The 14,815-nt window shown below is 50.6% G+C and overlaps 1 protein-coding gene across 1 annotated transcript in view; it reads left to right on the top strand.

Annotated features, from left to right (window-relative positions):
- The window catches only part of SLC5A10 (solute carrier family 5 member 10), a 108,398-nt gene that overhangs the window by 75,389 nt on the left and 18,194 nt on the right, over positions 1–14,815 (top strand). Inside the window, exons 12-13 of the mRNA XM_075565805.1 lie at positions 307–475; positions 6,125–6,340. Coding sequence (XP_075421920.1) covers positions 307–475; positions 6,125–6,340 — 385 coding nt within the window. The remainder of the gene's footprint in view (positions 1–306; positions 476–6,124; positions 6,341–14,815) is intronic.

Here is a 14,815-nt window from a genome sequence, read left to right as displayed (position 1 = left end):
ATTTGGGCCACCTGTGCTGAAGCAGGGATATCCTGAAAACCTGACCTGTTGGTGGCCCTTGAGTACTGGAGTTGGCCGCCCCTGCTATTAATCTTACAAGCAAACGTTAGTGCCCGAGGCACAGACAAAGTGACTTCTGTTTGTCACCAGGAGCTGACATTGGGAATTGATACCGGATTTCCCCGCTTGAGTCTTTGCCAGTAGAGCAGCCCCCCTCCTGAGCTCTCCCCTCCCTATGGAAGCCTATCCCATGTGTCCCTCTTCCCTCCTGTGGGTATGAGATCATCCCTGTGCTGTTCTCCACAGGATAGTGACCGTGGTCCTGGTGGCAATCAGCGTGGTCTGGATCCCCATTCTGCAGAGCGCCAACAGTGGGCAGCTGTTTGTCTACATCCAATCAGTGACCAGTTACCTGGCCCCACCGGTCACAGCTGTCTTTGCACTGGCCGTTTTCTGGAAGAGAGCCAATGAACAGGTAACACAAACTGAGCATTACACATCTGCACACACACACACACACACACACACACACACACACACACACACACACACACACACACACACACACACACACACATTTAGACAGACACACACACACGTAACACAAACTGAGCATTACACATCTACACACACATGTACAGTACCACACAGTACACACACACACACACACACACACACACACACACACACACACACACACACACACACACACACACACACACACACACACACATTTAGACAGACACACACACACGTAACACAAACTGAGCATTACACATCTACACACACACACACACACACACACACACACACACACACACACACACACACACACACACACACACACACACACACACACACACACACACACACACACACACACACACACACACACACACACACATTTAGACAGACACACACACACGTAACACAAACTGAGCATTACACATCTACACACACATGTACAGTACCACACACACACACACACACACACACACACACACACACACACACACACACACACACACACACACACACACACACACACACACACACACACACACACACACACACACACACACACACACACGTAACACAAACTGAGCATTACACACACACACACACACACACACACACACACACACACACACACACACACACACACACACACACACACACACACACACACACACACACATTTAGACAGACACACACACACGTAACACAAACTGAGCATTACACATCTACACACACATGTACAGTACCACACAGTACACACACACACACACACACACACACACACACACACACACACACACACACACACACACACACACACACACACACACACACACACACACACACACACGTAACACAAACTGAGCATTACACATCTACACACACACACACACACACACACACACACACACACACACACACACACACACACACACACACACACACACACACACACACACACACACACACACACGTAACACAAACTGAGCATTACACATCTGCACACACACGTACAGTACCACACACACACACGTAATACAAACTGAGCATTACACATCTACACACACATGTACAATATCACACAGTGCACATACACACACACACACACACACACACACACACACACACACACACACACACACACACACACACACACACACACACACATTTAGACAGACACACACACGTAACACAAACTGAGCATTACACATCTACACACACATGTACAGTACCACACAGTGCACACACACACACACACACACACACACACACACACACACACACACACACACACACACACACACACACACACACACACACACACACTCACAGACACAGGTAACACAAACTGAGCATTACACATCTGCACACATCTTTAGCGATAAAATAGCTCTGCAGAAGCCGTTGAGTTGCACACGCGCAATGTGCAGAGACGCGTGCACACAGAGATGTACACACGGGCTCTCCGTGTCATTGTGTGTCCCGGGAAGGGCCTTGCCTGCGCAGTGTGCGTTATAGAGGTGTTACAAGCCTAAAGCACAGTGGAGTAATCCTGTATAATGTGACAGGCTGAAGCCGCGGACGCAGGACGCACTCACCCTCAGCCGGAATAATTGCACCATTGTGTGAAAACAGGCGTGTGTAGATTCCTGAATTCAGACACAATGATAATCTGACAATTTAACACTCCCGATAAAAAAGGGTATTTGTACATAGTTGGGAAAAAGACAATGCTGGAAGATTGACACTGATTTGTAGAGGCTTGTGTGTGGAATTGTTGTGTTTCTGCAGGCCTGTACCTAGGTTATATGCTGCGCTCCGGCAAGAACTATAAGGCCGTCCCCTTCTTTTGTAAGGGTTGTAGGATTGAAGCAGGCGGTGCCCGGAGATGTCCTGCATTCATTTCAGGCCCGGGAACCCCTGCTTCCAGAGATACTTTCCTGCGTAGGGGGGTGCCGGTAGCAGCTCCGGCTGGGCGGCGTGGGGCTATCGAAATGGAGGATTTAACGCTCCCACGTCACGCGGGCCAATAGGAAGCCGTGACATCATCCCTCGCAGCTTTCTATTGGCTCGCGTGACCGGGAACTTTAAACCTGCAGAGTAGCCACCGGCATCACTGTATCTCAGCAAGCGGGGGGTCCCCAGAGCTGAAATGAATGGGGTTCAGCTCCGGGGACCCCCTGCTTCAAAGATAACTCTCAAATATAATTCTCCTGTAATTATCACTCAGCATTATAGCTACCGCTTGTCCTCTTTTCATTTTGTCGCCCCCTGAGACCTGCTGCCTTTTAGCGATGCATTACGCGCTCACCGCCTAGGAACGAGGCCCGTGCCTCTGTATATCTGTGACGTCCCTGTTTGAGGATGCGTATATATCTCCTGTGTGTGCCTGCACATATATATTAGCTGTATACGGAACCTCTGCAAATCAATTATTCCCAAACTTTTGTAACAAAAAAAACCCCATATTATAATTTTTTATACAGAATTATTAGAGGTTACATACAGAGAACGGGGGATCGCTGCTCTCCGTGTAGAAGGAGCCAGTGAGACAAGACACTGACTGGCACAGAGTTTGAAGCAGGGGAACCTGGTTCAATTCCCGGTGTCGCCTCCTTGTGACATTGGGCAAGTCACTTTATCTCCCTGTGCCTCAGGCACCAAAAACATAGATTGTAAGCTCCACGGGGCAGGGACCTGTGCCTGCAAAATGTCTCTGTAAAGCGCTATGTAAAACTAGCAGCGCTATACAAGAACATGCTGTTATTATTATTATTCGGTAGGAAATAATGGTTACGTTTTAATATAATGATATGAAAGAAACTCATTGCTAGAACAAAACTCCATCCCAAATGCTGCCATCTTAACTGTGGCCCACAGGAAATGTAGATTACACGCTTTTCAGTGCTTTTTTTGGGGGCAACAGCAGCCCCCACAGGCATTTGGTGTATTGGTGTGAAAGTTGACTATTTCTCTTGTGTAATAATGAAGGCATCGTAGGTCGCGATTATAGTGAGCGCGACGGCGCTGAGCGTCACAAAGAAAATAAAGAACCGCTATGAGGCCGCCCATACTGAATTATTTTGTCTTTTCGTGCGCCGGCCGCGTCACGTTGAGCGGTTCAGCCAATGAGGGCGAACCAGCCTTGTGATGTCACGCCTCCCCAGTCGCGAGTGCACAGATCGCTTAGGTGACAGGCGCCCGGAATGCCTTGCGCTCCATCGAACGCCTACTATAGTCGCGTCCTTAATCACTGGAGAAGACGGACAGCAGCTGGTTTCCTGCCAGCGTCCCATTTCCTGTGTGTGCAGAACCTCTCTGAGCGGAGTCACTGGAATAAGCAGGCACTGTACAAAGAGTGGCAGGATCTGACATATAAAACGTCGCTTTGAAGACATTAATGGGTGCGCAGAACACTTTGCTTTTAATCTGCATTGTAAGTGCCGTGTTACTGTTTCTACGATGTAGGGAAATGGGATATAAATACCCATTTTCAAAGAAAAAGACAAGTACACTGAAGCAATTATTGTTATTGTTGTTTATTTACAAGGCGTCAGGAATATTATGCAGAGCCGTAAATGTAAGATAATGACACAAAATACGAACAGCAGGAAAACATTATGTTATGGCTACTGGTTCTCATTTATGTGTTGCCTAGTGGTTGTATTAATTAATTGTTGTGTTGCTTACTGCTTTTATGTATTAAATGTATTATTTGGCTAGTGGTATGATTTATGTAATTGATTGCCTAGTGATTTTAATGATTTTATTGAATGCCTAGTGGTTTTATTTCTTTAATTGATTGGCTAGTGGTTTTATTTAGGCAATTGATTGGTTGGCTAGTGCTTTTAGTTTTTGATTTTGGGGGTTTAGGTTTTTGTTGTATATGTTTGATTATTGTGTATTTTGGACATTCATACTTTTGTACTATGGTGTCCATTGACTGCAATAGTAGCTTATCATGCCCAGATTATATGGGTATGATGTACTACTAGAGAATTTGGAATTACCCAGTATACCGAGGCTGCTAACAGGTAGTGCACACACTTTATGGCAACTTGATTGAAGAGAGACCCAGCAATAATTAATGAAACAATAAGCCTCCGGTATTGAAAACAGGGAGTTGGGTAATAGTAAGCCGGATAGAGGTACAGGGGGACACCTCCCTAAGGGGCGCCCCCAAGTAAATCACAGCCCGGCACTAACCGCCTCAATAATCTCCCTGAAATACCGCGTGGAGGTTAGGAGTACTCACGAAAAAGCCGTCCCTGTTGGTGCAGGGAATTCTGCAGCGGCTTCCTCCTCTGGTGTAGCTGGCGTCAGCGTGCTCCTCCGGAAATGATGACACAGGAAGAAGGGGGTAGGATGGTCCGTGGTTCACAGCAACTTCAGCAGCCAACGCATGGATGTCTAAAAAAACTTTATTGATCGCTAGCAGCAAACATCAGGCAACCACTCTAACATGTTTCGTCCAGGCTATGGACTTTTTCAAAGAGTGTTTTTCAAAGAGTTTCAATGATGTACTACTATGCCATTCAATGGGTACAGGGTGGGTATAGTGGGTCCAGGGTGGGTGGTCAGGCCTCTCGGGTGGGTAGCGGCGGAGGGTGGGTTAACCCCTTAATTACTATAGCGGTTATTAACCTCTAAGGTGATTAAGGGTTTAGGGGCCATTAGATTGTATTTGTTATGTATTCTTTCTGGCATCGGAGGACATGGCCCTGCAGTATGCCGATGAGGACGCCCTTCATAATGGCAGGGGTAAGAAGAACGGCCGTATTTACTTTATTTACGCTGGCTGGCTAATGTTTTGTTTAATAATGGGCAAATTATCTATTATCCATATCTGGATAATAGTTAGTTTGCACATTACTGTGCTGTATGTGTTTGGAAGGGGGGGCACGGGGGGAGGTGTATTTATTGAAATGTAGGCCATCTTTTTTTACAACACAAATGGTACCGCAGGCCAGCGGTGACCCACGGGGACCACCCGAGGATCCCCGCCGGCCTATGTGAAATGCCTGAACGTAAAATAGCTGCGATGAAATCAGTCATACAAACGTAACAGATTTCTGCGTGAGGGTACTAGTTCCCTTTTCCGATAGATGTCACCTTACTAAATTATTAAAATAATAAAGTTAGGCCACGGCCCGGTGGTCATCTCCTAATACCGTGCCCCCCCCACCCCTACAGGCGTTACTCTTTCTCCCACCACTACTTGTGAGGTCAGTGCGCGTCTCTCCCCACCCGGCCAAGCGCAGAGAGGATAAAAACCAAATAATATAACTGTCACGCAGGAGATACCGTTCAGCACGAAGCGTTCGTAAATTCCTTTTTCTGACGTCCCACTTTCACACTGGATCCCGTGTTAAAAGAACTTCCATGTGGCGACACTACTAAAGTGTAATAGAGTGGGTGTGGGTGCTGCACCTTTAACCTTCTGAATGCCAGGTGAGCTGGCAGTGGCAACACATTACTAGCCCTGCTGGCGCCTCCGGCACTGAGGGGGTTATAGGGGAATTGTAGTAATTGAGCAGGTGTCCCATTGATGGTGATGTATAGAGAGAGGACGTCTCATTGCTTCTCATCCCTCCTTCTCTGGCAGGGAGCATTCTGGGGTCTGATGGTGGGTCTTGTCGTCGGACTGGCCCGGATGATCCTGGAGTTTGTGTACCCTTTTCCCCGCTGCGGGGTCCCAGACGAGAGGCCGTCCGTGCTGAAGGACATTCACTACCTGCACTTTGCCATCATCCTGTGCGCGCTGACAGTGGGGGTAGTTGTGGGGGTCAGCCTCCTGACTGAGCCCCCCTTACAGTCTCAGGTAAGCCTGCAGGGGCACCTTATACATTTTTATTATAGGGGTAAGGGGAGCTTGCATTGGGAGTCCAGAAAGAGCTTCAATTGTTTTAATGAGTTAAACATTTGTTATTATTTATATCAATATTTCTCTAAATTAGAAAAGTACTGGGGGATTTTCTGTGTTTAGCCAGAAATGGAATCATGACGGGAGTTTATACAAAATAGTTCGATTTTGGGGTTGATTTTGGCATAAAACTGCATTTTAAGGAGGAAAGGTTAGAGCAAGGGTGGGCAACTCCAGCCCTCAAGGGCCACCAACAGGTCATATTTTCAGGATATCCCTGCTTCAGCACAGGTGGCTCAATCAGTTGAGCCACCTGTGCTGAAGCAGGAATATCCTAAAATCCATTGAGGACTGGAATTGCCCACCCCTGGGTCATAGGATAATCCTCGCCTATAATGATATGGTTTAGGTTATTGGGGTGAGGTGGGCTCGTGTGTGGGAAATTAATGGGGCAGTTTCTGCAGTATAACTGCAACAGGTACAGAGATCCAATGGCATTAACCCCATCCCTGCCAGAGCAACCGGCAACACGGACATCTACACATCAATCCATCAGCCAGTACATCACCTGCATGGCTGCAGCATTATATCCTCAGTGACCTGCCTGGCTGCAGCATTATATCCGCAGTAACCTGCATGGTTGCAGCATTATATCCGCAGTGATCTGCCTGGCTTCCGCATTATATCCGCAGTAACCTGCATGGTTGCAGCATTATATCCGCAGTGACCTGCCTGGCTGCCGCATTATATCCGCAGTAACCTGCATGTTTGCAGAATTATATCCGCAGCAACCTGCATGGCTGCAGCATTATATCCACAGTAACCTGCATGGCTGCAGCATTCCAGTAACCTGCATGGCTGCAGCATTATATCCGCAGTAACCTGCATGGCTGCAGCATTATATCCGCAGTAACCTGCATGGCTGCAGCATTATATCCTCAGTAACCTGCATGGCTGCAGCATTATATCCTCAGTAACCTGCGTGGCTGCAGCATTATATCAGCAGTTACCTGCCTGGCTGCAGCATTATATCCGCAGTAACCTGCATGGCTGCAGCATTATATCCGCAGTAACCTGCATGGCTGCAGCATTATATCCGCAGTAACCTGCATGGCTGCAGCATTATATCCTCAGTAACCTGCATGGCTGCAGCATTATATCCTCAGTAACCTGCATGGCTGCAGCATTATATCAGCAATAACCTGTGTGCTGCCGCATGGAGGCTGCATAACACTCATGCTTCTGTTTATTTGAGGGCCTTCAAGCCTACACTTGACTTTTGGCAACAGTTAATAACGTTCATTGGACTAGAATCAAAGTGCCTGAGTTATTTATTGCAAAAACATTGCCCTGGGAGCATCCGATGGGGTGTAGATATTATCGTTACGTGTACAAAGTGACGTTTTTTCCCGCTAAGAAAGGGGGGAGAAGTTGACAGGCGGATGCAGAATTTGGCATTTCCCATTCAAGGTGTATGGGAAGAGTGACTGCTCCCATCTCGCCCTAATGACACTGCCAAATCACAAGCTAATGTAGACAGTCAATAACAAGAGATACATATTCAGGATCTGTCTCCTATGCTGTGTGTTATAGTAACAAGGGCAGCCCTCTCTCCTACTCTCCAAGCTTCTGTCGAAAAACTGATAAAAAGCCTTGATTTACATAGTATAACTCACAGAACAACCTGGGGCGCTGAGAGCCTCTTTATTTTCTCTGTACACACTCTTATTCATTTGTTTGGCTTCGAGTATCACCTGTATGCAAATGACACAAAACTGTATCTATCCGCAATGAACCTCACGGTCCCAGGACTCAGCCTGTCCCACAGCAATCTCATCCTGGTCAGCAGATAGCCGCCTCAAATTCAATGTGCCAACCACTGAGCTGCGCAGAATCCCACCTAAATCATGTTACATTGTGCCCTTTTCCATCACAGGCAGTAACTATCCACCCAGTTCCCCAAGACCATTGTTTAGTTGTCATATTTGGTTGCTACAGACATTAATTCTATTGTTAAATCCTGACACTGCTTTCTCCGCAAACATTGCTACAATAGGACCTTGTCTCTGTCTCTCTACTGCTAAAATGTTAATACATACCCTCATTCTCTCCCTCCTGGATTACTGCAACCTCCTCCTCACTGGCCTCCCTGCCTCGCTGCCGTTTCCCCTTTCATCTATTCTAAATACTGCTGTGAAGATAAACTCAATGTCCACTCAATTAGTCTCTGCTTCTCTCCTCCTGAAAACTCTCCTATTAACTCCACAATCACTACAAAATGCTTCTCCTGTCGTTCAAGGCTCTCAACTCCTCTGCTCCTCCCTATATCTCCGGGTTAATCTCTTGCTATACACCTACTCGCTCCCTATGTTCTTCTCACTACTGCTCTCACATGCTGCACCTACCTCTGGAATTCCCCCCTCCCAATATCCGCCACGGTCCTTCTCTATCTAACATCTGGAAGCTCAGCTGTTTATCCAAGTGTTTAACTAGTCCTGAATAATCACTGCTCGTTCAACTACAGCGTGCTGTCATACACGCTCTCATACACACTCGAACACAGGGGTGGCCATACACACTCTCTTACACACAATCATACACACTCGAACACAGGGCTAGCCAACTCCAGTCCTCAAGGGCCACAAACAGGTTTTCAGGATATCCCTGCTTCAGCACTCGTGGCTCAATCAGTCCCTGCTTCAGCACAGGTGGCTGAATCAGTCATAATGACGGAGCCACTGATTGAGCCACCTGTGCTGAAGCAGGGATACCCTGAAAACCTGACCTAGTGGCTGCTGAGGACCGGAGTTGGCTTCCCCTGCTCTAACGGATGCACTTACATTTATTCCTACTGTTGGTCTCCCCACATGTTGATTAGATTGTAAGCTCTTGGGGGTAGGGACTCCTATTCCCGGTTACATTTATGTTTTGATGCCCTTATCCCATCTGTATTATTATATTCCCTGCATTGATATTGTAATGTGAAAATTATAAAGAGCCGCGTACCTGTTTGCCGCTATAAAAATATACATAGAAATATATATATATATAGACACACATACATAGAGCCTGTAAATGACTGAATAAAGAAGCACGAGGACGCTGGTTAATTATGCAGAGCTGTCATTATGTCTTTATGCTTCTGTCTCCCATATTGTTTGTGCTACAGAACATGTTGCTGCCATATGCATAAATAATGAACTGACCCTCCAGCTGTGAACGTATATGTGCATTACGTGTGCATTACGTGTGCATTACGTGTGCATTACGTGTGCATTACATGTGCACACATGTGTCTGTTAACCCATTAGCTGCAGAGCGATGCTTTATAGGCCCTCTGACATAGAAGGGGTTAAGCACAGCACTTTGGAGGAGACGGCTCCATCCTCCTGCTGCCAAAAAACAATGCCAAGCCACTATTTTAATGCTGATGATGTCACTGCCCATCCCAGCACCCTCGGGTGTGAAGTGTCTGGTACCAGCTGGGTGCTGATGGGAAAAAACACAAAGAAGCTTTCAGTGAGAGGCGGGAAAGTCCCTGCAGCCTCACACTGCCTGACTGGTCAGACACAGCACTGCAGCCTCAGTCACACTGCAGCCTCACACTGCCTGACCGGTCAGACACAGCACTGCAGCCTCACACTGCCTGACCGGTCAGACACAGCACTGCAGCCTCACACTGCCTGACCTGTCAGACACAGCACTGCAGCCTCACACTGCCTGACCGGTCAGACACAGCACTGCAGCCTCACACTGCCTGACTGGTCAGACACAGCACTGCAGCCTCACACTGCCTGACCAGTTAGACACAGCACTGCAGCCTCACACTGCCTGACCTGTCAGACACAGCACTGCAGCCTCACACTGCCTGACCGGTCAGACACAGCACTGCAGCCTCACACTGCCGGACCGGTCAGACACAGCACTGCAGCCTCACACTGCCTGACTGGTCAGACACAGCACTGTAGCCTCACACTGCCTGACTGGTCAGACACAGCACTGCAACCTCACACTGCCTGACTGGTCAGACACAGCACTGCAACCTCACACTGCCTGACCGGTCAGACACAGCACTGCAGCCTCACACTGCCTGACCGGTCAGACACAGCACTGCAGCCTCACACTGCCTGACCTGTCAGACACAGCACTGCAGCCTCACACTGCCTGACCTGTCAGACACAGCACTGCAGCCTCACACTGCCTGACCTGTCAGACACAGCACTGAAGCCTCACACTGCCTGACCGGTTAGACACAGCACTGCAGCCTCACACTGCCTGACCGGTCAGACACAGCACTGCAGCCTCACACTGCCTGACTGGTCAGACAGCACTGCAGCCTCACACTGCCTTACTGGTCAGACACAGCACTGCAGCCTCACACTGCCTGACCGGTCAGACACAGCACTGCAGCCTCACACTGCCTGACCGGTCAGACACAGCACTGCACTGCAGCCTCACACTACCTGACCGGTCAGACACAGCACTGCAGCCTCACACTGCCTCACTGGTCAGACACAGCACTGCAGCCTCACACTGCCTGACTGGTCAGACACAGCACTGCAGCCTCACTCTGCCTGACCGGTCAGACACAGCACTGCAGCCTCACACTGCCTGACTGGTCAGACACAGCACTGCAGCCTCACACTGCCTGACCGGTCAGACACAGCACTGCAGCCTCACACTGCCTGACTGGTCAGACACAGCACTGCAGCCTCACACTGCCTGGCCGGTCAGACACAGCACTGCAGCCTCACACTGCCTGACCGGTCAGACACAGCACTGCAGCCTCACACTGCCTGACCGGTCAGACACAGCACTGCAGCCTCACACTGCCTGACCGGTCAGACACAGCACTGCAGCCTCACACTGCCTGACTGGTCAGACACAGCACTGCATCCTCACACTGCCTGACCTGTCAGACACAGCACTGCAGCCTCACACTGCCTGACTGGTCACACACAGCACTGCAGCCTCACACTGCCTGACCGGTCAGACACAGCACTGCAGCCTCACACTGCCTGACCGGTCAGACACAGAACTGCAGCCTCACACTGCCTGACAGAGAAGGATTGATAACCGCTCCTTTAAAACTGTTGCAAAATAAAAGAGGAAATCTCATACATCCAAAACGCCCCCTTATTCCCATTACATTCACCCCCATCATTCCCGTCACACTCACCCCCTCTTTCCCATCACTCTCACCCCCTCTTTCCCATCACTCTCACCCCCATCAATCCCGTCACTCTCACCCCCATCATTCCCGTCACACTCACCCCCCATCATTCCCGTCACACTCACCCCCTCTTTCCCATCACTCTCACCCCCTCTTTCCCATCACTCTCACCCCCATCATTCCCGTCACTCTCACCCCCATCATTCCCGTCACACTCACCCCCTCTTTCCCATCACTCTCATCCCCTCTTTCCCATCACTCTCACCCCCTCATTCCCATAACTCTCACCCCCTCATTCCCATCACACTCTCACCCCCTCATTCCCACCACTCTCACTCCCTCATTCCCATCACTCTCACCCCCTCATTCCCATCACTCCCACCCCCTCATTCCCATTCCACTCTCACCCCCTCATTCCCATCCCACTCTCACCCCCTCATTCCCATCCCACTCTCACCCCCTCATTCCCATCCCACTCTCACCCCCTCATTCCCATCCCACTCTCACCCCCTCATTCCCATCACTCTCACCCCTCATTCCCATCCCACTCTCACTCCCTCATTCCCATCCCACTCTCACCCCTCATTCCCATCCCACTCTCACCCCCTCATTCCCATCCCACTCTCACCCCTCATTCCCATCCCACTCTCACCCCCTCATTCCCATCCCACTCTCACCCCCTCATTCCCATCCCACTCTCACCCCCTCATTCCCATCCCACTCTCACCCCCTCATTCCCATCACTCTCACCCCCTCATTCCCATCCCACTCTCACCCCCTCATTCCCATCCCACTCTCACCCCCTCATTCCCATCACTCTCACCCCTCATTCCCATCCCACTCTCACCCCCTCATTCCCATCCCACTCTCACCCCCTCATTCCCATCCCACTCTCACTCCCTCATTCCCATCCCACTCTCACCCCCTCATTCCCATCCCACTCTCACCCCTCATTCCCATCCCACTCTCACCCCCTCATTCCCATCCCACTCTCACCCCCTCATTCCCATCCCACTCTCACCCCCTCATTCCCATCCCACTCTCACCCCTCATTCCCATCACTCTCACTCCCTCATTCCCATCCCACTCTCACCCCCTCATTCCTATCACTCTCTCACCCCTCATTCCCATCGCACTCTCACCCCTCATTCCCAACCCACTCTCACCCCCTCATTCCCATCCCACTCTCACCCCTCATTCCCATCCCACTCTCGCCCCCTCATTCCCATCCCACTCTCACCCCCTCATTCCCATCCCACTCACCCTCTCATTCCCATCACTCTCACCCCCTCATTCCCATCACTCTCACCCCTCATTCCCATCACTCTCAACCCTCATTCCCACCCCACTCTCACCCCCTCATTCCCATCCCACTCTCACTCCCTCATTCCCATCCCACTCTCACCCCCTCATTCCTATCACACTCTCACCCCCTCATTCCCATCACACTCACCCCCTCATTCCCATCACTCTCACCCCTCATTCCCACCCCACTCTCACCCCCTCATTCCCATCCCACTCTCTCACCCCCTCATTCCCATCACTCTCACCCCCTCATTCCCATCCCACTCTCACCCCCTCATTCCCATCCCATTCTCACCCCCTCATTCCCATCCCACTCTCACCCCCTCATTCCCATCACTCTCATCCCTCATTCCCATCACTCTCACCCCCTCATTCCCATCACACTCACTCCCTCATTCCCATCCCACTCTCACCCCCTCATTCCCATCACACTCTCACCCCCTCATTCCCATCCCGCTCTCACCCCCTCATTCCCATCCCGCTCTCACCCCCTCATTCCCATCCCACTCTCACCCCCTCATTCCCAGCACACTCATCCCCCTCATTCCCATCACTCTCACCCCCTCATTCCCATCTCACTCACTCCCTCATTCCCATCCCACTCTCACCCCTCATTTCCATCACTCTCACCCCCTCATTCCCATCACTCTCACCCCCTCATTCCCATCCCACTCTCACCCCCTCATTCCCATCCCACTCTCACCCCCTCATTCCCGTCTCTCTCACCCCCTCATTCCCATCACTCACCCCCTCATTCCCATCCCTCTCACCCCTCATTCCCATCACTCTCACCCCTTCATTCCCATCCCACTCTCACCCCCTCATTCTCATCCCACTCTCACCCCCTCATTCCCATCACTCACCCCCTCATTCCCATCTCTCTCACCCCCTCATTCCCATCCCACTCTCACCCCCTCATTCCCATCCCACTCTCACCCCCTCATTCCCATCTCTCTCACCCCCTCATTCCCATCACTCACCCCCTCATTCCCATCACTCTCACCCCTTCATTCCCATCCCACTCTCACCCCCTCATTCCCATCCCACTCTCACCCCCTCATTCCCATCACTCTCTCACCCCCTCATTCCCATCACTCTCACCCCCTCATTCCCATCCCACTCTCACCCCCTCATTCCCATCCCACTCTCACCCCCTCATTCCCATCACACTCACCCCCTCATTCCCATCACTCTCACCCCCTCATTCCCATCCCACTCTCACCCCCTCATTCCCATCCCACTCTCACCCCCTCATTCCCATCACACTCACCCCCTCATTCCCATCCCACTCTCACCCCCTCATTCCCATTCCACTCTCACCCCCTCATTCCCATCCCACTCTCACCCCTCATTCCCATCCCATTCTCGCCCCCTCATTCCCATCCCACTCTCACCCCCTCATTCCCATCCCACTCACCCCCTCATTCCCATCACTCTCACCCCCTCATTCCCATCACTCTCACCCCTCATTCCCAACACTCTCATCCCTCATTCCCACCCACTCTCACCCCCTCATTCCCATCCCACTCTCACTCCCTCATTCCCATCCCACTCTCACCCCCTCATTCCTATCACACTCTCACCCCCTCATTCCCATTCCACTCTCACCCCCTCATTCCCATCCCACTCTCACCCCCTCATTCCCATCACTCTCATCCCTCATTCCCATCACTCTCACCCCCTCATTCCCATCACACTCACTCCCTCATTCCCATCCCACTCTCACCCCCTCATTCCCATCACACTCTCACCCCCTCATTCCCATCCCGCTCTCACCCCCTCATTCCCATCCCACTCTCACCCCCTCATTCCCATCCCACTCTCACCCCCTCATTCCCAGCACACTCATCCCCCTCATTCCCATCACTCTAACCCCCTCATTCCCATCTCTCTCACCCCCTCATTCCCAGCACACTCATCCCCCTCATTCCCATTCCACTCTCACCCCTCATTCC

Source organism: Ascaphus truei, chromosome 11 (genome assembly GCF_040206685.1).
Source record: "Ascaphus truei isolate aAscTru1 chromosome 11, aAscTru1.hap1, whole genome shotgun sequence".
Taxonomy (NCBI): domain Eukaryota; kingdom Metazoa; phylum Chordata; class Amphibia; order Anura; family Ascaphidae; genus Ascaphus; species Ascaphus truei.
Note: the sequence above shows the minus strand (reverse complement) of the source record. Positions and strands in the feature narration are given on the sequence as shown.